A 26,316-nucleotide genomic window follows, 5' to 3' on the forward strand; every position below is an offset into this window, starting at 1 on the left:
ATGTCCCCATTATTTGCTCTTTTAACAAAATGATGCCCATAAAAGTAATTGTAAAGCTGACAAAATATACCACTACTTAAAAGCAGGGTCTTGCATTGATAAAAGGAAACATCTTGACAACTGTTTCATAGGCGTAAGTTTTAGATGATGCAACTACATTTATCTTTCCTCCAACAGCATCTGACACCTTGTGCAATTTCTTTGCTAAGTTTCTTCTTCCTTTTTTCTCCCCATTTTTCTTTCTTTTTCCCCTTCTCTTTCCTTAGACACAGAACCACACATCTAGCTACCCAGGCTGGCACTGTACAACAATTGCCGACCATACCAGACCTCATGGTGACAGTGCACCTGCTTCCTGTTTGGGAGAACATCACTCTACTCCATCTTTACCAGTGGACCATGGCTGTTTACCTGAAGAGAGTGCATCCCCGGCAAGGTGCATGATTGTTCACCAAGGCAATATTCTGGATAATGTTAAGAACCTCTTAGAATTTGCAGAAACACTTCAGTTTATAGATTCTGTAAGTAGAACTGACAAGCCAAAGTAAAATGTTGTTTGTTTTTCCCATAGAGTTTGGAAAATCTGTACTACGATCATGTCCATTTTCTACAATGGTTACACTGTTACTGACATCTGCAATACTAAAAGTGATTTTGGTCTCATACTATAACATCTATTATTTTAAAGGTCATGGGTAGAAATGGGTTCCTGGAGTACTTGGGTAAAATTTAGTTTGTTTTTGTTAAACAGTTGACCTCCAATAACTCATATTTTGAATAAATGATCATATTAAATTTTATAAGCAACTTTGCTGTTTTGAGGCTGGCAGTAATTTGTCCATTTTTGTGTTACTCTGTTCATATCTATGTGCTCCTTTAGGATCCTGTTTTGCTTTGGGGATAAAACATCAAGAGCTTTATCCAGGCAGATCAAGATATAGCGGAATGTATCTTGAAGCCATGAATCCATGCATTCATAGTGTTAAGGGGTTTATTCCCATAAAGCATTAATCTTTGTTTACCAGCTCTTCTCAGTGATCTAAGGCATTATGTTTAAGTGAGAGGGATTTATATAAATGTAGTTCTTAGCAAGTAGGTATTCTTACAGTAATAGTTTTCATTCCTTCTCTTCAACTTTTCAGTTGCTTAGCAAGTAATTATTGGGCACTTATTAAAATAAAGACCGAATTTTGCCCACATGCATCCTTCTCTAGAGCAGGTACTCTCTGTTTTAGCTTGTACGTTATCAAGAAGACATTTTGATAACAATGTAGTATAAGGATAAAAATTCAAAGTTTTGGACCAGTAGGATTTCCATTTATTCATTCATTCATTCATTTAACAAATACTTAGTAGGGTACTTACTATGTGCCATCAATATACCATGACAGACTTTGAATGGAGCATGTTATGATTGCCTAATATAGCACAATTCAATAATTGTGTCAGATGTTAACTGCAAATTAAAGCAGACAGGTGTTTGATTTGTATGTGGCATCTCTTTTTCAGTGTTGTGATTTCACAAGATAGCCCATACCATCCACATAACATCTCATAGTTCCATCCCTCCCACATTGTTTCAGGAGTCTTCATCATGGTGTGACCTCAGCAGTTTTGAATTCTTTGAAGAAGCAGATATTTCACCTAGTCAACATCACTCAAACAAGGCCATACAGCATCAGCAAAGAGAGGGCAGTATGCATAGACCTGAAGGATACATTAGTACAAGCTTGAGCAAATGCATGTTGAGTCAGGGTTTACTTGACTCACCCAAGTCCTTACCTACTACCACAAGGCACAGCACAATTCCACTCGTCATCCTTCGAAAAAAAAGGGGGCCTGCCAGCCCCCTAGCTACTGGAGACTATAGTTCCTTCATATTTGCTGATGTCAGCAGTTCCACTCCCAAGCGTTCCCCTGTCAAAAGTCTACCCTTCTCTCCCTCTCAGGTAGATCAAAATGCTACCCAGATGTTGCTAATTTTCAACAGTCTCAAGAGTGTTAACAATTTAGAAACTAATCCTTCAGAACAAATGACTAATTACTGTTTGCATTCACTGATTTCATTCCCTGTTTGAATCTAGCCACTGTTGTGTCAGTTTACTATGCAAAGATTAGGCTACCTGCAAACTAACTGATGATTTTATTATAATTGCCTCTTATTCTTGGTGGTTTTGAAAGGGGAAGATTATTATTTGCATGGCCTTGCTTTTATTTCCCCTAGCACCAGATTTTAACATTTTCATCTTTCACTCCCTTCCACCTTAAAAAAAAAAAACACTTTCTGCATCTTTGTCCACTTATGATTCACTGATGGGGTGGGGGGAAACTGGTGGGAGAAGCAAACTGTGTTTAGATAATATTTAGATATTCAAGTTCTGACTAAAAGCTAGAAAAAGTAAAGATGCCACTCTGTCCTTATATAGGCAAGGAAAAAATTAAATCTTCAACGCATTTCTGAACATTATCTATTTTATGCTATGTCATACCATTATGTAAACACAGTTTTTGCCTATTAATTTCCTTGTTTCACTAGGGGGGTTTTCTAGTGATTTTTAAAACTCAAGAAAATCCACCATGGAAGGCTAAAACATGTGTATTAGAAATTCACTATATATGTAAATAATAGAAAATTATCCAAATAAATTAGTACTTTGGCATATTTTAATTTACAATTACCTACTAAATTTCTTTGAAGCACAGCTTTAACTACAGAAAAGTGACTGAAACAAAAGCTGTCTTAAATTAGCCTAATCAGATTCATAACAGAATTTTCCATGTATTTTAAATGATTTGATGATTATAGTTATATAGTATAAGAAGCTATAGAAGTAGATTTAGTTAGTATGAAAGAAAAAAAACAATTAAATTCTAAAATAATTTGCTTAATTAAAAAAAAAAACCAGAATGCCTCTTACTCCATAAGGTGGCAAGTACTTCTTATTTGGATAGTCTCTTTGGGATTCATAATTTTATCACCAGAAACCCTGATTTGATTCATGGTGAACATACACAGAATCTTGAGTGTGCTCATCTGAAACAATATTCTAATCATGGAACATGTGCTTATGGTAATCATTGTGATTATTTTATATTGTAAGTCAGTAAAATCTACTTACTAGTTGCCAAGATGGGATTTCTTTTGATTTGGCTGAATTTAAAAGACAATATTTTAATCTAGGCTTGGTTCTTTTTTCTTTCACATTTACAGTTCTTAAACACTTCCAATAACCATGAAAATATGGATGTGGATATGCCTACTTTAACTTCCACCCCACACAATGGTCATAAGTTGACTGTTACAACACCATTTCACAGAGACCAAACTGTTAAACCTCAAAAGGAAAATAATATGTAAGTCCTTTAATAATGAAATTTATTTTTCAGTTCTATACTATTTTATAGGATATGGTCATATTCCCTGGACTTCTTGGACCATGTTACCCACAGGTAAAATATGTATGTTTCCATCCTGAGTGCTATCTTTCCAGGATTTAGAGGCTCATAATCTAAGAAGAGCAAGGGTGGGATAAAAATCCTGGGGTCAGGAGAGCCCTTGTTTTAAATCCTATTTCTGATAATTACTAACTGTATGATCATAGGTAAGTCAATTAACTTATCTCAGCTTCAGTTTTCTCATTTGTAAAATGAGGTTAGCAATGCCTGTAGTTCTTATATTACAGGATTGCTGTGGGGGTCAAGTAAAAAATGCAAACTTCTTTTTTTTCATAAAAGTATTTTATTATTTTCTACTTACATGTAGAGATAGTTTGCAAGCAAACTTCTTTTAAAGAATTACATGGGATGTAAAAGTTATCAAAACTTTAAAATGTGCTGAGACTTTTGAGATACCTTTATAAAGTCAGCTGGCATCATCATCATCATTATGTGACTAACTAGAAGTGGGGTAGGTTGACTCTTGATGCTCATTCTAGGCTTTGTTTGTGGAGGTTATTTTATATATCAGTCTCAACTTTTCTTTTCTGAACAAAGGCTTTTTTTCCTTATTAGGGACACATAGATCTTCAACTCTTGTTCCTTGTCACTCAGAATGAGGCTGATTATGTTTTATATTTAAGAATCCCCCCTTTTTTCACTATGTTTGAATACATATTATTATTTTTGCATTTGTGTGAGTTTTTCATGATTAGGTAAATAAAACATCAACTCACATACAAGAAACTTTGCTAATTCGGTAATTATGGGAGATTCAGTCCAGTCTGAATTTTAGAAAATGTAAAATGCAGTGATTCAATCCAAGTATATTTTATCACTAAAAATAAGTTAGCAAAATATTTCCTGGTAGATATCCTGCTTAGATTAATAGAAAGATTTTTATTGTAAAATGTTCAAGTCTAAGCATGGCAATCCTTTTAAAGATATGATAGATAGATAGATAAATAGATAGATAGATAGATAGATAGATAGATAGATAGATAGATAGATAGATAGATAGATAGATAAAGTGACTACACTTGAAAAAAGTTTATCCTTATAAGAAGGTATATACTCTCCTGGCAACCTTAGGTTACAGAATAAATCCTTTTCACATAGCCCAGGTGCTGTGGAATTTCTACAGATTCTTAATTATTCAATTCTAAATGAACACACTTTTACCATATGGGGGTCATGATTTCTTTTTTCCTAAATGTTGCATTTCCCCCCAATTAGTAGTCATTGCTTATATAAAAATAAGCTTCATTTAAAAAATATATCTCAGATTGCTAAAATGTATCCTTATAAAAATGTACATTTTAAAATCTATTAATATCATCCTGTATTTGTATCATAGTGGTAAAATTATCTTTGTATAATTTTATCATTAAGAATATTATATTGTATTCTAATTCTTTGAATATTGGTAATCCATATATGATAGCTTTTTACACCTGGAATATTTTTTTTTAGCTAGAATACCTTCTCCAACTAGACCAGATAAAAGAAATTAAGTCTAGAGCTAGACGGGACTCCCAGAGTCCAGCTACTCCAGTCTCTTCATTTTACACGTAAGAAAACCGAGGCCCAGGGAGCTTAAGGGGCTTTCTCAAGATCACATTGGTAGAATGCATCAAAGGTGAGGGTTGAATCCAGGTCGACTTTGCTTCAGAGCTAGTGTTCTTTCCATTGTACCACAGTGCCTCTTAGTGATCACACTCAATAAGGAGATGGCTAAAACTCATTAAGAGAAAAATTAATTAATTGAATGGATATATTAATGATAAATATATGGATTCTCTTACACTAAAACATTACCTTTTCCTTTGAAAGTTTCAGAACTCCAGCTATCAAAAGGTCAATATTAGAGAGCTCTCCAAGAACTCCTACTCCATTCAAACATGCCCTTGCTGCACAAGAAATAAAATATGGTCCTTTGAAGATGCTAGTAAGTATGGGAGAGGCGAGTTATTTCTAGTTAAGTGGATTCATCATTAGAAAATGAACTTGGCTTCTGATATCATTCTCCTTTTCAGCCTCAGACACCATCTCATCTTGTAGAAGATCTACAAGATGTGATCAAACAGGAATCTGATGAATCAGGGATTATATCAGGTTTTCATGAAAATGGCCCACCTTTATTAAAGAAGATCAAGCAAGAGGTGAGCTGAGAAATCTTTGGAGCCAACCTGCAACATCATAATCTAGAATCTCTTCTACTGGCCTCTTTCTTGTAGAGAAACTTGGTTGTACTATGATATTAGGCTATGCAGTACATCTCATGAACAATGCAGATCTTTATCAACTCCTGATAGCCCATGCTGATTTCATACTTTATTCCTCATTCATCCCCTCAATTTTCTTACTGGTGCATGATAAATAACTTTGTCAGAAGACATACATCAGGACATGTAAGATCCATGTTTCTGTTGGCATGAGTACTACCTCCACTGAAACCGATTACAACTCTCTTGGTAGCTTGGTAGAGTCTTCATGAATTTCTGATTAGATGGTACAGTGGGTAGAATTATGGACCTAGAGACAGGGAGACTTGAGTTCAAATGCAGCCTCAGACACTTATTAATATAATTCAGGGCAAGTCACTAGACTTCTTTCTGCCTCAGTTTCCTCATTTGCAAAATGGGAGTGATAATAATAGCACCTACCTCAAAGGGTTATTATAGTGAAATATTTATAAAGCGCTTTGTAAACCTTAAAGTACTATGTGAATGTTTCTTCTTCTTCCTCTTCTTTTCTTTCTTCTCTTCCTTTTCCTCTTCCTCCTTCTTGTTATTATTCCATGATTAAAACAATTTATCACTCACCACGCTGGCCAAAATTCTGGTAACAAGCCTCCCTGACCTTTGTTCTACTGATTCTTTTAGACAACAGATATAATGTGTCACACAGTCAGTACCTAAAGCCCTTCTTGCTTTGTAGGACCTGCTGGAACTTAGATTTTGGTGGTATATTTTTAAAAGTCCAAGGTTGTTTCTGCACTACAAGCAGGCAGCAAAGTGGGATTTTAATAGACATATAGAAAGAAAAAGGGAAAGGAAGAGAAGCCAGACTACTTAAGCTAACCATTTCCTCTGTCTCCCAATTCCATCTTAAGGTATTTTCCTTCTTTTATTCCCAGCTGCCAAGGATATCTAGAAATTTAGAAAATTGAGATTTAGGTAAAAAAAATAGATGAAAATATTAGTGCTTTCCATATACAAAGGCAAATGCTAATGAGCCTGACCTTAAAGAGAATGTTTCTGAACAAAGGAACTAGAGCTTCGAGGACATACATGCTTGGGCTCATGCCAACACCGAGGGAAGAATTTGAAATTCTGATCAGAAATCAGTTGTTTCCTTGTGTTTCACAAGTAAAAGCCTTTAGAAAATGAATGCTTCCTTTTTTTAACTCCTAGGTGGAATCTCCGACCACTAAAGCAGGAAACTTCTTCTGCTCCAATCATTGGGAAGGGGAGAATTTAAACACTCAGCTATTCACACAGGCATCTCCTATGGAAGATGTGCCAGTATGTATATACACTTAAATTTTAATTTTTCTTATTTAAGATTTTGAATTTTCCATTGGCGAGCTTAAGACTAGTTCGAACAGTCCAGTTATATCCCTAGCAAAATGCATTTCATTTCCAGACTTACCCTGAGACAGCTGTTTTTGCATAGTCCTTGGCTTTCATTCCTATTATTAATGGGCTACATCTGAGGCCGACATTAAGTTTATGTAACAGAAATGAATCCTGTTCAAATTCAGAATTTTTCATTTTCTGTTGTTTTTTTATGTTTTAAAAGTCACTCCGGGTTCTTTTTTTGGTTCTTCAGTTTTTATTCGCGTCTAGGAAATAAAAATAGTAAGAAATACAGATTAGGATCAATAATTTTTACCTAAAGCTTTCCTATTTTCTTTTCATTGACTTATTTCTTTTCTTTGATCTTATGATATACCTGGCATAGAACAGGTACACAAGTAAAATATTTGTTGATTGACTTGGTTACCACAGTTATTTAAATTTGGTATTCATCTTCTTGTTAGCTTCAACAAAAGTATAATTTGTGGAGAGGGTTCTCTTCCCTCCCCAAAGTGACAAGTGCATAAAATTATACACACATACACACAAAATCAGATCCTATTATCATACAGTACTGGCTATGATGTGCAGGTAAATGTTTAACAACTGGTGGGGGTGGGGGAAGATTATTTGTATAACACATTTAAAAGTTTAATCTACATTTTAAACATTTTCTTAATCCACAAAACAATGAGTCAAGCTCTGATTTGTAGCATTTGCTAATTTTGGAGGTATAAATACTCACACTGAAAATTTAACAATCAGCTCTTATAAGCCAAAACATGCTGGCTCCAGCACACCAGTGGCAAGGATTAAATGAGAAGAAACAAATGTGTCATTTACCATAGCTTAGAAGCTCTTTATTAAAATATTTTATTGGAACTGTTATCCTGAGATTTTTTTCTATATCTGTAAATCATAATGTGAGATGATTTAGAGCTCAAAAGGACATTATGGGTATGTCAGCTACTTCAGGTCTCCATTTAGCACATTAAAAAGAGTATTTGTTGTAGACATATGCCTTTTAAAGTGCTAGAATCTTGTTTTACATTCTAATTTTGTTGCATATTACTTAATCTTAAAAACATCCAATTTTCTTGTTCTTTTTAGAATCTTCTTACAAGTTCTGTTTTAATGATGCCAGTGTCAGAAGATGATGTTCTCAAAACGTTTACAGTACCTAGGAATAGATCCTTGGCTAGCCCTTTGCAGGTAATTTCTTTTCTAGCATCAGTATCTTTTTATCTTTTCACTGAAAAAGTTGTTCTCTAGTGTTTTTTGCCTTGTTTTAAACATAGTGAAAAAAAAAATCCTGGTTTGAAAAACAAACAAACAAAACCCAAGTTCCATGGATATTTGTTTAAGATAGGGCTGAATAACCATGGAGAGCTCCTAGGTACTCAAGGGAGTCCTAGTAGGAGAAGGTTTTGGCATAGCTCCAGCATTGACCTGAGAATAAGATCATGTGTTATATGTTGTTATCAATGTCTGTTTCCTGAGCTTTTTGACATGTTATAGAAATGAGCTGACCTATATGGCTTCCTCTTTGACAATTCTTTCAAAGCTTGCTCTTTTTCATGTAGAGTTCAGACACTGTAACATTCAGATTTCAAATAGAGTTTGAAATTAACCAAATGGAAAATAAACTTAATATCTGTGACTCCCAAGGGGAAAAGAAGAGTCATTTATTAATGATAATCTCTATGGCAGCCTCTGTTGGTAGCTTTTAATGCCAGTCAGGCTTTCCCTTCTAAGTCTGCATACTTTGATCCAGTTCTCTCCTCCAGTGACCAGCCAGTATGTGCAATGGAAATGCAAATTACTCTAATAGTCTAAGAAAGAAATTATTAGGAAAGCTAACTTACCAAAAAACACAGATAATCTGAGTTGTTTTAAAAAAAATCCTATATACAAATAAATGACTGACCTTGCCCATATAGTACCAGAACTTCTGTTGCCCTGGGACCTGTTTGTTTGTTTTGTTTTGGTGAGGCAATTGGGGTTAAGTGACTTGCCCAGGGTCACACAGCTAGTAAGTGTTAAGTGTCTGAGGCCGGATTTGAACTCAGGTCCTCCTGAATCCAGGGCTGGTGCTCTATCCACTGCCCCACCTAGCTGCCCCTGCCCTGGGACCTGTTAAAAAAAATAAAACTTTTAAAGACTGTAGGCTTAAAAATAGAGGAAGGGCAGAAGCTATGAAAAACAAAAAAGGTTATGGGGAGTTAATCTAAGTGTATTGCAATCAATTTTCAATTGGAAAATTTCAAACTTATTTGAAATCTGAACATTATAGAATCTAACCTCTTGTTTGGTGGTAGAATATGAAAAAGGAAAAACATCTAAACTCTCAACCACAACTGGCAGACTATTTCCTGGCCCCTTTCACAATTTTTCCCCATTTGCCAATTCCAAAATATTTTCCCTTCATTGCCTATTTTTCATTATATATATATATATATATATATATAATATTGTTGCTTGAAATCCACCAATTTGAAATTCATGTGGATTAAAAATAATATTCGGCAGTGGTTAAAGCACCGGCCCTGGATTCAGGAGTACCTGAGTTCAAATCCGGCCTCAGACACTTGACACTTACTAGCTGTATGACCCTAGACAAGTCACTTAACCCTCATTGCCCTGACAAAAAAAATAATCCCCTTTTTAAAATGTGAACACTCTTGGGAGGTTTAAGGGGCTATCAGTCATTCATACATTGGCATAAACTAATTGTATCAGTTTGCTTTTCTCCTGACACCTAACAAAAATTAAGCTGCACTAAGGGAATGGGAGTTTTGATCAAAGGAAGAGCTAGGAAACTTTAGAGCATGCAATATGTTTGGGAACCAAGGTAGGAAAGCTCAGATTATAGTGTTAACATTTGAGACATAGAAGAGAATGAAAGTATGAGAGTTCCATTAACTTGAAGAAAGGGTTATTAGGAACTTGAAGGATGGCAATGATAAATTTATCCTATTTCATCATTTTGCTGTAGATTGCCCATTCATCCAGGAAAGGAAGAGGAAAAACTTCCCTTTTTTCCCACTTTTCCTTCTTGCATTGCATGGCCTTCTGTTCCCAGGATACAGACTATAGGCTGATACTATTATAGTCTGTCGTCCTTATAGGTTAGTAGGGTTCATGGACTGACTTGGGAACCTGGCAAACATTTATATATCATTGTTTCTATGGGGAAAAGTAATTGCAAGGTCAAAGAATTTTTTATATACAAAAAATTTGCAAGCTGATGACTCTCTGAAATGTATCCCCATTCAAATTTAAACAGCTCTTAGGTTACCAGGGGCAGCCGAGATTATTATTGCTATTGCTTTCTTCAATTATCACAGAAAATTGAGCTATTACTTTTTAAAATGTATTTTTATTTATTTCATTAAATATTTTCCTATTACATTTTTTAAAAAATTTAACATTCATTTTTTAAAATTTTAAGTGCCAAATTCTCTTCCTCCCTTTTGCCCCTTCCCTATTCCTTGAGAAAGCAAGCAATATGATATTGATTATACATGGGAAGTCATGCAGAACAGATTTCTATATTAGCTATGTTGCAAAAGAAAACACATTTTATGATCTCTTTGGGGTATAGACCTAGTAGTGGTATTACTGATAAAACACATTTTAAAAAAAGAAGAAAAATAAAGTGAAAAAGTATGCTTCCATCTGCACTCAGACTCCATTAGTTCTCTCTCTGGAGATAGATAGAATTTTTCATTATGGGTCCTTTGGAATTTTCTTGGATCATCGTCTTGATGAGAGTAGCTAAATATTTCACAGTAGATCATCATTAGAATATTGCTATTATTGTGTACAATGTTTCTGGTACTTCTCACTTCAGTTTGCATCAGTTCGTATAATACTCCCCAGGTTTTTCTGAAACCATCATGCTCATCATTTCTTATGTGAGCTATTACTTTTAAAAATTATTGTATAAAATTTGACCAGATTTTCAATATTTATAGAAAAGTAGCAGAGCATCCATAAATTACATTTAGTTTTATGTTAAAGTGCTGATAATTTTTCATAATATAGAAACATTTTCAATGTATTCCTAAATTTTAATTAATAGAAATTCCAATTATTTTGAAACTATTATTTTATTTGATCTAAACCATTGCCGATTAACATGTAAAACATTACATCTAGGATTGGAGTTAGTAAACTAAGGTCAGTTAGATTATATATACAAAGTTCAATGTAAAAAGGTTTCATGATATGCTAGTTTATTTAATCAATATAGACCATCTAATTGGATAATTCAGATTCTGCCTAATTCAAAACAAAGCAAAAGCAAATGCGTTTTAAGGCCCGAGTTGTCTCATCTTATCCAGCCTGAATTATATAATCTATTGTCTTTAATGATTAAATTGGATATCTACCAAATCTGTCCTTTTTTTGCATATTGCCCTAGTCCAGAAATCAGATTGCTAAAATCAATCCCAAATTCCTGTATGTTAAATATTTGAAATTTCTTCAAGTAAATTCTGTGTTAACTTTTAATTTTAGAAGTCTCCCAAGCCTTTGTATACCTACAGGTAATAACTTAATACAACATTTTGCTTTAAACATAAATCAGTTGTAAAAATCCCATTTAGCAGTTTGAATCTATTCATTTAACCCTAAACTTTACAGGCATATCCTCTGTCATATTCATTTATTATAACAGCATTTTGTTGTCAAAAGAGTCCATTTAACTTCAGAATATATCCTGCATGAGCCATACAACTTGTAAGAAATTTGTATTTAAAAGAAGAAATATCCATATATGGTTTCAAAGAATTATTACTTAGACCAGGGCATAGCACTGTGCCTGGCATATAGTAAATGCTTAATAAATGTTAGTTGACTGATTGACTGATATACAATTTTCATTAGAACAAACTAAATATAATTCCCAAAGATATTTTGAGGTTTCTAGAAAAGAAACCTTATCATTTCTTGAAGCCAGCAAATGCTTATTGAATTAAATTTAAGACATGAAGCAGTAGCATGACATTACCATTAATTTTCAAACCTATATCATATCTCCAAAAATTTCACTAAATACTTTAAAAACTACCATTGCACACATTTTTGTCAAGTTTTGCACATATAAGTTGCATAGAGTGTAAATAATGCAAATAAAATACTTTCATGAATAAAATGCTTGAGATGATCACAAATGATATTGAAGACATCTATTTTGATTAGTACATAGTATCTGTCTCAGTTTTGCCTGGTTTAGCCATATATCAGCCTTTTAGGCAAAGTTGACATTTAAAAGCAAAGCAAAACATCCATTTAAGGACTAATGTAGTGGGCCAAAGGATTGCTTTGTAGTATATATATTTTAGACATATGTATATGTGGTAACTTTGACATATACATGTACACACATCCATAGAATTCATTGAGTTTTCTTTTAAAAATTAAATCTGGAAGAAACAATGGACTTCGATGAAACTTTCCCCAACCATCTTAAGTCATTAATGATTCTGCTTAAAAAGCATAGCTTTTTTCAAATGATTAATGCATAAAATACGGTTGGACTTTTAAAAATTGCTTGCTTGAACTGTGAAAGCTAACCTGGGTACTTTTATAATAAAAATGTTTGAGAAATTTCTTAGACTTGAGTTTTTCATCTTCAGAATGTATGAGATGCATGCATCACACTACAAATTATGCATTTAGCTTTGGGGTCCCTTCTGTATTTGAATTGGAACAGGGCGTACCTGTCATAAGATCATGTCAGAATGTCTTGAATGTGGAGGTAGAATGAGGTTGTGACTGGGCTATACAAAAACTCATAAAACTCTACAGGGTACAATGGGAAAAAGCAGTGAATTTGGACTTGGAGAAACAACATAGATTTGAATCTCAGCTCTGTCATTTAACTAACTGTGTAAACTTTCCTGAGTCTCATTTTCCCTATATAGACAACTGAGGTGTTGAACTAGATTATCAGCTTACTGTAATGGGTAGAAAGTTACATTCAGAATCAGGAAGGCCTGGGTTCAAATTCTGTCTCAGATAATTGTCATCTCTATAGCCATGGCCAAGTAATTTAATACATCTCAGGGTTAGTTTCCTAACCTGAAAAATGGGTATTATAATAGCACCTGCATCTCTGGATTGTTGTGAGGGTCAAGTGAGAGAACATATGTAAAACACTGTGTAAACTTGAAAACACTAGGTAAACATTAGCTTCCATTCTTCTTGTTACATCTCCAAATCCCATGATCCTAAATTATACCATGACCTTATTTCACATAAGAAAATGATATACTGCCTTGATATTCCTTTAATCTGATGCCTTTGTCTTGATTCTTTCCTTCCTCCATGTGAGGTTCCTGTAAGAGGGCATTTGGGATTCCCAGGGTAACTCATCTCTTTTCCAGTGAGGAAGACATTGAATTAATGTCATCCTTAGTCAGAGAGGAGTATAGAACTGAATGTTTTTCAATGTTTTCCCTTCATAGAGAAAAATATTTCTGGTCACGTCAATATATCATTTAAAAGTTGGAAATAAATAAATTGTTTTAATGAAAATTTCTTGGTTAAATAGAGGGTTTTTAAAAACTCTGGAATTGAACCATATTTAAGTTACAAACCTTCTGAATTATATTTTCCTCTTAGTTTATAATTTTCTTTTATTTCCTATTTAAAACCTTAATTTAAAAGATGTACTTGTATACATTTAAGTCACTCACTTTCCTCTTTTTGTTGTAACCACAGAATGACAGCCTTAAATTTGAATTTCCTGACATTGGTTTGTCACAGCCTAAACTTTTTTCAAACAGCAAGTTTTAATTTAAGCAAATTTCCCAGCTATTTTTATATAAACATTTTACCCAAGAGTTTTAGAGTATTACTGATAGCAGCAACAGCCTTGCTTTACATTTTCCTAATTTTTTGAGTACATATTGAATCATTCATCTTTATATATTTATATCACTTATGCTTCCAATAGCTTATGTACTTTTTTTGTGTGTGAGGCAATTGGGGTTAAGTGACTTGCCCAGAGTCACACAGCTAGTAAGTGTTAAGTATCTGAGGCCAGATTTGAATTCAGGTCCCCCTGAATCTAGGGCCGGTGCTCTATCCACTGCGCCACCTAGCTGCCCCAGCTTATGTACTTTTAAATGGTTTACTAACCATTTAAACATTTCATAACATTATAGAGAAAACTAGTGTAGTGTTTTTGATAGCATACCATAGAGGTGTTCATGGGTAAATAGGGATGAGAGATTGCTTCCTAGAACACAAGAAAAAAAAAAGTCATAGATGTAGAACTCATGGACCTTAGAGGTTTATTTAGTCCAAACTTTCATTTGATAGTTAATGAAACTGAGACCCAGGCAACATGCCTTGTCCAAGCTCACAAGAATAAGTGACAAAGCAGGGAATCGATAATTCTGGCATTCTTTCCTCTACAGTGGAGCTTCACCAGTGACTCAGTAGCTTTTATAACATCAAGAGATTTAGATCTGGAGGAGACTTCAGATTTTATCTAGTCTGATCCCCTCATTTTACAAATAAGAGAACTCAGAGTGGGTGGGTAAATGACTTTGTCAGAACTCACATCATGCATTATTCCACAACCCCCTCACCCTTTTAGTATTATGGTGCTCCCTTCCTGCAGCACATATAATTATCCCCAAAGAAGAGCCTAAAAAAAGATGCTAAAATATGATTGATTTAGTCAACACAATGGATACAATCAATTAAGCCCATTTGAGATTAGGTTGGTTGGTTGATTTTTTTATCTTCCCACTTTTGTGTTGTATCAAGATAGAATACCTGAGACTTTTTGACATTCTTCATTCAGGTGCTTTTAATTTTCTTTTCCTCTTCATCCAGGAAGTTCTCAGTATTGGTCACTTATTCCCACTTCACCTGACAAGAATTCACTTTGGCACCATTAATATTTCAGTGACCTGTTCCAATATATGTTCTATATTAAGTGAACACACTGTAGCTTTTGAGTTTGGTTAAGAATGACTAATTAAGGAAGGGAAGGGGCTGGAGCTGAGTCAGGACACCCTGCTCCAGGCATTCTTAACAAGACATGATGACTTGGTTTTTATTTAATGACACTTGGGGCAAATAAACATTCTGAGACTGAATATCCCCCAGACCTGGCAAGGTAAAATTGATTTAGAGCAACTTGGACCTTACATTCATTTTTGTTTATTAAGCTATAACTAACAAAGTGACTGGTGAAAGAACTTGCTATCATTTTGAATAATGATGACACAAGAGATCAGAGAGGTGTGGTAGTCTGGGTTATGATCAGATTTTTAGAAATAAAAGAATAGAACCAGCTGCTTTCAGAAGGCACTCCCCGTCATCCAGGAAGGATTTAGATTAACCCAAGGTCATTAACATAGGATTGGGTCAAAAGGAAATGAATTTATGGATTCATCTGCACCTCTTTGTACCATTACTCCCCCTAAAAAAACCCTACAAACCAACAACTAAAAACTTTAAAGGCTTTTCCTTCATGAACAGCACAGCAATTGGTTACTCTAGGTTTGGCAATGGAGGGAGGGAGTTCAATGGAGAGTGTGGGGCAGCTAAGGAGAATATATTATACATGGGAACAATTAGAGAACTACTTATCTAACTCATCAAGAAGCTATTTTCCCCATGATTAGGATTTCTTTAGCATCACCTATTCACTTATAACCTATACCTCTTTTGGAAATAACTCTGATATCCCAAATCTTAAGTTTCAAAGATATTATTTTTAGATGAGTTGAGTAGAACAAGTAGTTAATTCATACTGCTGCTTCCTTCTTCTGACTACTTTTTTTTCTTTTTGGTTAACATTAGTATTGTTTAAGAGTAGTTTGTGTTTCCAGAAAATGATAAAACTTAATTAGCTTTCATATGTACCTATGTATTAGTGGTAACATGGCGGAAAAAGTGGAGAACGAGCCTTGAAGCCAGGAAGATTCAGAACCAAGTCCCACTTCTAACACAGACTGACTCTGTGACTGTGGAAACTTTTCTTAACCACTCAGTGCCATTGGGGCAATGCTCAAAGGCTAAAAGTCACAGAGAAAGTGCTAACTTGCATTGCTAGGGTGAGTTTCCTTGCCCTAGCGGTTCCCTCTACCAATGAAATCATGGGTCTTGTCCCTACCTGGCCTGTACATATTCATATCTATGTATCTCTCATTTCTTTATAATGGTCACAATTCATTTAGGAATTCAGGATATAGAGGACGTGATTGCTTAGGCTATTGCTAATCCAAATTCCCAGCTGTCATTGTGTAGGACAGCTGTGTAGATACAACAACAATAAAACAACAGTATAAATATAGGACAATAAAAAATTCATATTCTGGATGAGAATGTGAAGAAAAACTAGTTCTGGCAGAAAATCACCTTTGGACATAGTCTTCTCTTGTCTTACTGTTCTGGTTTCTACATAGGGTCCAAGAATTTATTTAATGTACCTTACCAGGATATCCCAGTTAAAGCTTTGACAGATTGTTTACATTTCTCTCCTGCCCAGGGGCAGCTAAAGACACATTACAGGATAAATGAGATGATTTGGCTGCCAGGAGAAGGATATGCTAGTGAGATTATTAATATAAAAATGAACTAAGGAGAGTGACAACTTGGAAATTGCACTATGGATCAGTAATTAGAGTGGCATTCATAGCCAGAATTCTTATCAATAATTTTAGTGTAAATGAAATGAAAATTTATCAGCAAAAATAAATAATGGGAACACATAAACATGTATGGGACAGTATTGAAAAATATCCTTTTATACACAAAGACTCCCTGCCTACAATCATCCTTAGTCTGTCAGAACTCCCACTGACTTCTTGAAATGCAATATTGGGCCCCTAGGGCTTCAGGTTAAAAATGAGATCTGAAAGAGGAAAACAAGACAGCGTCTGCCACAGTGACATTTCAGTTGTTGGAATATGAATTTCTTTTTTCTGTAGCTAGGTTTTTAACCTTCTGCTCTTCCTTTAGTTCCTCTCATTATTTGGTAAAGCAATATACTTACGTTTCTGTTGCTCTGATCATCTTCATCATTCAATGTCGCCATCTTGTCAAGAAAAGCTATATGGTGTTCTACACGTAGTACAGCTGCACCCTACCCCCCCCCCCAAAAAAAAAGAACAGCCCTCCCTCATATCCTCTTTACCTTTGTTCCTTCACAAAGTGGCTTCTATGATTTGTGTGTCTTCATGTTATGTCAATATAGAGAGACTTAATCAGTTATCTTAAGGCTGAAGTAGACCTTTTTTTTAGATTGACCTCATGTATTCTCTGAGTTTCAGAGTTTGTAGGATACTGCCTTTTCTTGGAAGCTCTGATACTTTAGTTAATTAGGATTATGTTCAGTCTCAGTCCCAAAGGACTAATGATGAAAAATGCTATCTGCCTCAGAGAAAGAACTGATATTGATTGAACACAGACCGAAGCATGTTGCTATTTTTCAGTCTTTCATTTTTTTCTTTTATTCTAGTCTTCTTTTACAATATGACTAATATGGAAATGTTTTACAAAATTGCACATGTATATCCTATATCTGATTGCTTACCATCTCAGGAAGGGGGAAGGGAGGGATAGATAGAATTTGGAACTCAAATACTTTAGATAAAAATGTAAAAAAAAAAGTATTATGTTCAACCTGGAATAAACTGATTATTGACTAGTAAAAGACCTATACAAACAAGTATATGATATATATATGTGTGTGTGTGTATATATATATATATACATATACACAATATACATACATATGTGTGTAACACACACACACACATATATATATATACACACATATGCTTATGTTCATATTTGTTTGTTCTATCGAGTTCTTTGGGGGGAAAATTATAGTCCTGGAGGAATCATTAAATATTTTTGAATGATGGTTATTTAGACATGAGTGGCATTGAGAGATGTCTAGGAGTAGAAGCAGTATTTTAATATTAAAAATAATTTCATATAAACATTAATGATGCTAATAATTCTGGTAGTTCTGAGATCTACATTGTTATTAGAATTGTGCTCAATTGGCTTAAGAGAATCAACTTTATAAGTACAAGATGGGGGAGGTTTGGTTAGATGGCAGTTTTTCTGAAATAGATCTGGGGGTTTTAATGGATACTAAATTCCATATGACTTAGCAGGGTGATATTTCAGCCAAATAAACTAGTTGGATCTTAGACTACTTGAAGGGAATCATACAATTCAGGAAAAAGGTGACAGCCACTCTCTCTTCTGCCCTGGTCATATTCCATTTGGGGTCTTATATTCAGTTCTGGGTGCTAGAGGTGAGAAAAAAAGCCCCAAAACATTGATAAGTTGGAGACCATCCAGAGGAAGGCAATCTGCATGGTGAAGGGCTTTGATCCAATGCTAAATGAGGATCTTTTGAAGGAATGAGTGCTGTTTAGCCAAGGGAAGATTCACAGGACACGCAATAGCTGTGTTAATATATTTGAAGGTTTCTCATGTGAAAGAAGGATTTGAATTCTGTTTGACCTCAGAGGGCAGAACCATGAGCCCATAGACTCATTCATACTATTCATTGATTTACTACAGTGAATTCTGTTTCATTGGAAGTCTTCTTTCTGAGACTGGATGCCTGCTTGTTTTGTATATTATGATAAGGATTTCCTTTTGTGAAGTAGTTGGAAGAGATGGCTTTTGAGATCTCTTCTAATCCAGAAATTCTGTCATTTTGATTCTGTGATCCTCTTGAAGAGATCTTATAAACTATGACATTCTAGGTATTAAACATTAAACATGATTAGCACTGTCGCTTCATCAAGAGAAAAAGTGAAGGCCACAATAAATTAGTCCAAAGGTATTGTTTTAAGAAAAATTAGACAACTTGGATAAAGCACCAGCCCTAGATTCAGGAGGACCTGAGTTCAAATCCAGCCTCAGACACTTGACACTTACTAGGTGTGTGACCTTGGGCAAGTCACTTAACCCCCATTGCCCCACCAAAAAAAAAAAAAAGAGTTCCAAATTTTCTCCCTCCATTCCCCTCTCCCTTCCTCTGCCCTGCCCCCTCCTTAAGACATAAGCAATTTGGTATAATTTATATATATGCAGTCATGTAAAACCTATTTCCATATTAGTCATGTTGCGAAAGAAGAAACAAACCAAAAGGAATAAAGTGAAAAATGGTATGCTTTTTATCTGCATTCAGACTTCATCATCAGTTCTTTCTATGGGTGTGGATAGCACTTTTCAACATGAATCCTTTAGAATTGTCTTGAATTATTGTATTTTTTTTTTTTTGGCAGGGCAAAGGGGGTTAAGTGACTTGCCCAGGGTCACACAGCTAGTAATTGTCAAGTGTCTGAGGCCGGATTTGAACTCAGGTACTCCTGACTCCAGGGCCAATGCTTATCCACTGCGCCACCTAGCCGCCCCCGAATTATTATATTGCTGAGAATATCTAAGTCATTTACAGTTGATCATCATACAATATTGTTATTACTGTGTCCAGTGTTCTTTTGGTTCTGCGCACTGGTAGTTCTTTTTTTAAAAAATTCAGAAGATTCCAAAGTACTATAACATGCAATAGGCTTTCTATATATATTGCCCTCTTTCAACTGAGCAGATAGAAGGGAGAATCCTTGTGTTGAGCCATTCCAAAGAAGGTTAAAACTATCCTGGCAATTTCTTTGGGAGAAAAACAAATATGACTTGGAACTGGATTCTGTCGTCTTTTAGCTTTTTCTTCTTTTTTTTTAATCTTTTAGCTTTTTTCAGATATGTGGTGTTCCAGAAAATGTCAAGATGATCTGTATTGATCATGCGCTTCCCAAATAAAGCATATATGTTTCAAACCATGTTATTTACACTTGAGATGAGACTATGGATCAGATCAGGATGAAAATTAAATGAGGGGCCCAATTAATTATTTATATTCATTGAACCTTGGAAAAAGCCAGAAGCTCAGAGCTGCCAAACTTTGGTCACATTCCAGCCCAAATTTCAGCAGCCAGACTAATCTTCCTCAAATTTTGCTACCAGTTATGTCATGGTTCTGCATTTCTTATTGCAAATATATGTGCCTGATCTCATTTCTTTTACCTGTCCCATCCCATCTATGATCTTCTGTCTGCCTCTACTTCACAACATTAACTATTTGTTCTAGTCTGAAGCAAACCTGTTGCCACACTAATTCCCACATCTATGTCTATGCTTATACTTCTCTTTCTGGCTATAGAATACCATTCCCCACCCCCTTCCCTGTGGCTGCCCAATTCAAGCTCTGCCTCCTCCAGAAAGTTTTTCCTAGCTATTCCTATCCTGCCCTGGGTGATCTCTCCTTTCTCAAAACTCCTTCCCTATTTGTGTTATGTATTAAGGTAGTATTGTTTATTACTTATTGTTTTATGTGGTGGAATAAAGCATAGGACTTGGAGTTAGAAGGCCTGAGTTCAAATCTAGTAACAGATCCTTATGAACTTCTGTCTCCCTCAATTTACTCATTGATAAAATGGTGACACTAAAAGCATCTACTTCCCAGGATTGGTGTGAGAATAAAATAAGATAATCAGTGAAGCACTTTGCAAACTGGAGGCACTATATAAATGTTAGCTATTATTGTTCATATTTCTCTTGCCAGATTTTAAACTCATAGGATCATAGTTCTATATTCTATTAGGACTTCAGAGGCTGAACCCCTCATTTTCAGATGAGGAAACTAGGACCCAGAGGAGTTAGGTGTTTTACCCAAGAGCATACAGGCAGAAAGCATTAAAGATAGGATTTAAACTAAGTCTTCAAATTCCAAAGTTGTTTCATCATTCCGTTGTACAACATTGTCTATTCAGGGTCAAGCATACACACACACACACACACACACACACACACACACATACATACATCTCCTTGGAGAAATGTGTGTGTGTAAATGTATATATATAATCTATAATGCCTAGCACAGTGCTAACACCTATCAATAACTGCTCAATAAACCTTAGTTGATTGAGTTAGGTTTCTCTTACATTGCTTTTAATTGGCTTGCTAGAATTAGCATTTTCAAGTGACTGATAATAATCTGTAAATACTTGTGTGATCTTGGGCAGATCATTTCTCCTTCTGTGGGCCTCAGTTTTTTCATCTGTAAAATAGAGATTGCATTAGATTATTTCCAAGGTGGTGGGGTTTTTTTTCCTAGCTCTAAATTCTACCATCCTTCCCTACTATTGAGAGTGAAATTTGAGTATTGTGAACAGTCTTTGGTTCCTAACTAAGATTTATATTCGTTGATACTAAGCAACACCTCGGATGTAAAACAAGTTGTGACTTCTGCTACATAATAAATAGTAACAGCTGTGCAATTAGATAACAAACTATGGTGATAAAAATGAAGTCTAAATTAACTGAAAGAAAAGATATAATGTATTTAGGAGGTGTTACTAAATTCCAGCATGACTGCAAATTTTACACTTCACACAGCTCAAGGAAATGATAAATTTGCCTAGTAAGTAAATACATGTGCAGCCCTTAATATCATCTGTCTGTAGTATCACTTGATTTCTGCCTCCTATTGGAATATATGATTTAGAACAAAAAAAACCCCTCAAAAATCTTGAGTCATGAATACTTGATTGTTTTTCAGATAAATTCTGGTGTGGTTCTGTCCACACCCCCTCCAGAAAGAAATCTGTTACACATACATATACATATACATATGTGTGGTATATACCATATATATTATAGCTTAGTGTATGTTTGTGTGTGTGTGTAATTGCCTACCCCCCCCAATAAGAATTCTTCTGGGTGTGTGTAGGAAATAAGAATATGTGTGTCTATGCATGCTTGTATACACATATTCTATATATGCATATATGAATGTATGTTTATGTGTGTCTATATACACATATTTATAATGTATATGCACATATCTGGGCAGCTAGGTGGATAGAGTGACAAGCTTGGAGTCAGTAAGACTCATCTTCTTGAATTCAAATCTGGCCTCAGACACTTACTAGATAGGTGATTAGCAAGTCACCTAACCCTGTTTGCCTCAGTTTCCTAATATATCAAACGAGCTGGATAAGGAAATGGAAAACTACTCCAGTCTCTTTGCCAAGAAAACCCCATATAGGGTCACAAAGAGTGAAAAATGACTGAAAAATGACTAAACCATAATAATACGTATATATACGCACATATGTATGTCTAATACACATCACAATTTTTATATTTCTCTCATATTTAAAATTATTAAGATTCCTAAGCTACAGTTTTTGTTCTAGAGATGTAACCAGAATGATGCAGAATCTAAATAGTGCTTACTAAATCATCAGTAATCCATTTTCCCTTTAAAATACTGGATTGGTGTCTGTGAAGAGAGGAAAGGTAAAACTTTGTCATTTTCTTTTTTACAGCATCTTAGTAATGCCTGGGAATCTGTGTCTTGTGGGAAGACAGAGGATCAAATGATGGCCTCCGATCAGGGACGGAAATATATAAATGCATTCTCTACTAGGACTCTGGTCATGTGAGACTCTTTCAGACAAGCATTATGGTTTTCAGAACACTTCAGAATGACTTGGGATTTACCAGTCCTCTACATGAAACTCTTCATGAATGGGAGAAGGACATATTTTTGTTGTGGTACAACAGTTGGGAGCAGCACCAAGTGCATCTTTAGTCACTGAGCATATTCTTGTTGGATTTCACCCAACTAAAATAATTTTTTATATAAATGACAGTTTTACCTAAATTGTTAGGTAATAAATTATAATCAGTTATTAAATGTCTTAATGCAGAATTTTTTTAAAAAATTAAATGATTTTTTTTGCCCTGTATTTTTGAAGATCCAGCAGACCAGTATTGTTTTCCTCTGATGACTTGCTTTGGAATTTTGTATAAAGAACAGGTACTCAAACATTTCTTTTTCTAAATCACTAAACAGAATGCATTTATATGAGGCAAATCATTAAAAGCATTACTATTAATGTTAGTTTAATACCAAGGGAAAACTAGTCAAAACTGTAAGCACTCATGATAGCAAAGTTTGAAGTACTCTGATTTTGTTACTGTACTAAACCTTGTTTTGTGTGTTTTGTTTTTGGTTAGCTTGCTTTAAAAATTATTACTGTTTGAAACATAGTTTTATGAAAACAAATTATATTTTTATTCAGTAATTTAATTTTGTAAATGCCAAATGGATAATGTGTTTTGCTGCTATGGACTTTTAGCATATAGACATGCTGCTAGTGTAAAGGAGGCAGTAGAGCTTAATACAGAAAAAAAGCAAACTTGGTTTTAGCTAATTGGCCTTGCCTTAGCATTTCTGACTTTTTATTTTTATTTTTTTATATATACACAACTATTTTCCTTGTAATACATTGGGAATTTTTTTTCTGGGAGATTTTGTGTTGTTTGGGTTTTTGTTGGTTTAAAACGCATGTGTTGCACCTTTTTACTTTGGGAGATCTATGTTGTTCATGTTGTCTGTTCTGTTTCACACAGTAAGTCAATCAACAAAAGTTTGTTAAGCACCTACTATGTGCCAGGCACTGTGCTAAAGGCCAGGGATATAAAAGAAAAAAAGAAAGAAAGAAAACCTCCCCTCTCCCAAGATCCTGTCCTCAAGAAGCTCTCCTTCTAATGGGGAAGACAAGGTGGAAACAAGATAGAGACAGGATTCAACTGGAGATAATCAACTGAGAGAAGGCACTAGGATTAAGGGGGATAGGGAAGGGCTTCTTGTTTAATGTTCAGTTCTTTAATTCAAATTTTACATATCTGATTGGTGACCCCACTGTTTAAAAATGTATGGTTCTGAGTACTGCCATACTTAGCCTTCACAGATCTGCAGCTATAGAGGTAGAACACTGATATTGTTAGCTAAGCCTGACTTTGCTGCCTTAATAACATTTGGTGCAGGCTAATCTGCACTTAATTTTTGATATGACAATGTACTTAACTGCCTTGTAGAATAATAAAGTTGTGTCCCTATTTTATCTTTGATTTTTCTCTCAATTTATTCCTTAGATAATATATATTGTAAGACAACAGAGCTGCTCTATAGTGTTTCCTTTTTAATAGAAGAGGAATTCAAAATGCTTTCTAAACAATTTGATAACCTGTATAACACTTGAGTGAGTTCTATGGAATTCAAGCTTCATCCTCATTTTAGAGAATGAGGCACCAAGGCATAGAGAAGTTAAGTAATAGTTCACAAAAGAAAAATGGCCCAAATCATTGACTATTAGAACTAGAAGGGACATTTGAAATCATTTGACCCAGGCCTCTTATTTTGTGACTCAGGAAACTGTGGTCTAGAGGGTGTAAATGATCTGACCTAGTCCATAGAGGTAAGCTAATAATATAGTCAGACAGGTAATTACATCTGCTGACTGCCAAACCTTTTAAAAAAATCATCACACTTTCTAGCCCAAATTTCTCAATATTCTCATCATCCAAGTTCAATTTAAAGATCATATACCCCATTTTAAATTAAGATTCTCACAGTGGACAAAAATTAATGTCAACCATTTGTCAAAGGGCATTTGTCACAGTTAATTATGATGCACGAAAATTATTATTTAATATACTGCAATTATTCTATCTGATGCAATATTAACAAACTATACGGCTAATAGTATTTTTAAAATATTGTTTGCATCATTAGTACATTTTTCAAATTCCATTTTAGTTTTTCCGCTTTCTGGAATTAAGTAGTTCATGCAATGTTACACATTAGTCAGATAAAATGGAGTCAAAATCAACCATATAACAATTATTTTAAAATATGAGTGACAACTCTGTTGGTACTTAACACCATGCAGAACAGAAATAAACTTATACTTCCTTAGTATGCTTGAAATCTAAATGTTTCTTTACTATGAATACCTAAATTAATCAACAGAAGTACAAGTTCTCATTTCACATAAAAATACAACATATAGATTTTTTGGGGGGGTGAGGCAATTGGGGTTAAGTGACTTGCCCAGGGTCACACAGCTAGTGTCAAGGGTCCAAAGCCGGATCTGAACTCAGGTACTCCTGAATCCAGGGCCAGTGCTCTATCCGCTGCGCCACCTAGCTGTCCCCAACATATAGATTTAAACTTATATGATGCACACACAGGGAATACTGAATATTATCTGGCAAATGTGTATGAAAATTTCACCAGCCCTAATCTAATATCTTTTTTGCTCAACCTAATATCTCTAAAATGGGTACATATGTAGTAAGATTAGTAAAATCAAAATTGTTTACTAGTCACAGATGGTTATCTTCTCTGAATGGTTATTTGCAAGACTGATATGCACATAGGTGAATAATAGGAATGTGAAATTCTGATAGAACTCACATTTATTCCCATGCCTAAAGTTAATTAAGAATACACTGAAATACACTTGGGACAGATAAACATGTCATTCAGCCATTTTTCAGTTGTAACCTTTCGTGTTTGACACTTCATGACCCCATTTGGGATTTTCTTGGCAAAGATACTGGAATAGTTTGCCATTTCCTTCTCCAAGATAAATATGTGCATTATTTTAAAAGACTTCCTAAAAAGAAGCTTCATAGCTTCCTTGGTAATTATACAGTTTTTTGCACTGGAAGAATGCCTTAGAAACCTAGTACAATCCTGTCATTTTAAAGGTAAGTAAATTAAACTCCAAAGATGTCACTCACTCAATGTCTCTGAGCCAATGACACCCATAATTCCTGACTTCTATTCTAGGGCTCTTTTTATCATACTCACCTGTCCAACTATTCCAATAAAAGATAAGCACTAGGACCTGGAACTTGAACTTAATTTTTATCATAACCAAGTAGAAGACATAAGTTTTATTAACAAACATCAGTCAAAGATCTGAGATGGAGTTTTTGCACAAATAAAAACAATCCAGTTAAAATTAGAAGGAAAACAGTTAAGCCAGCAAATTCTTTTATAGCAAATTTCTCTGATAAAGGTCTAACATTTAAGATGTATAAAGAACCAATTGAAATTTTAAGAACAAGACTCATTTCCCAACAGATAAAGGGCCCATATATTAATAGGCAGTTTTAAAGGGAAGAAATACAATCTTAATAACAATAAGAAAAATGTTCCAAATCATTAATAATTAGACAAATTTAAATTAAAGCAATTTTAGGTTTTGCTGCATACCCATTAGAATGAAAAAGAGGACAAAAAAGACAATTGACAAATGTGGGAGGGGATGCAGGAAAAACAAAGACACTAATGTACTATTGGTAGAGCTATCAATTGGTCCAGCCATTCTGGAAAGAAATTTGGAATTAGGTCTCAAATTAACTAAACTGTGCATACCAT

The 26,316-nt window shown here is 34.7% G+C and overlaps 1 protein-coding gene across 5 annotated transcripts in view; it reads left to right on the forward strand.

Annotated features, from left to right (window-relative positions):
- MYB (MYB proto-oncogene, transcription factor) overlaps window positions 1-23,996 on the forward strand; it is a 38,930-nt gene extending 14,934 nt beyond the window's left edge. For 3 of the 5 annotated variants that reach the window (XM_044003975.1, XM_044003977.1, XM_044003976.1), the window contains 7 exons: window positions 267-521; window positions 3,212-3,354; window positions 5,269-5,383; window positions 5,472-5,597; window positions 6,852-6,962; window positions 8,127-8,228; window positions 22,406-23,996. In XM_044003975.1, coding sequence (XP_043859910.1) covers window positions 267-521; window positions 3,212-3,354; window positions 5,269-5,383; window positions 5,472-5,597; window positions 6,852-6,962; window positions 8,127-8,228; window positions 22,406-22,522 — 969 coding nt within the window. In that variant the 3' untranslated portion in view covers window positions 22,523-23,996. Of the gene's footprint in view, window positions 1-266; window positions 522-1,583; window positions 1,950-3,211; window positions 3,355-5,268; window positions 5,384-5,471; window positions 5,598-6,851; window positions 6,963-8,126; window positions 8,229-22,405 lie in introns of all 5 variants that reach the window. The other 2 variants (XM_044003980.1, XM_044003978.1) reach the window with 2 other exon arrangements.
- Window positions 23,997-26,316: the final 2,320 nt, after the last annotated feature.

Source organism: Dromiciops gliroides, chromosome 4 (assembly GCF_019393635.1).
Source record: "Dromiciops gliroides isolate mDroGli1 chromosome 4, mDroGli1.pri, whole genome shotgun sequence".
Taxonomy (NCBI): domain Eukaryota; kingdom Metazoa; phylum Chordata; class Mammalia; order Microbiotheria; family Microbiotheriidae; genus Dromiciops; species Dromiciops gliroides.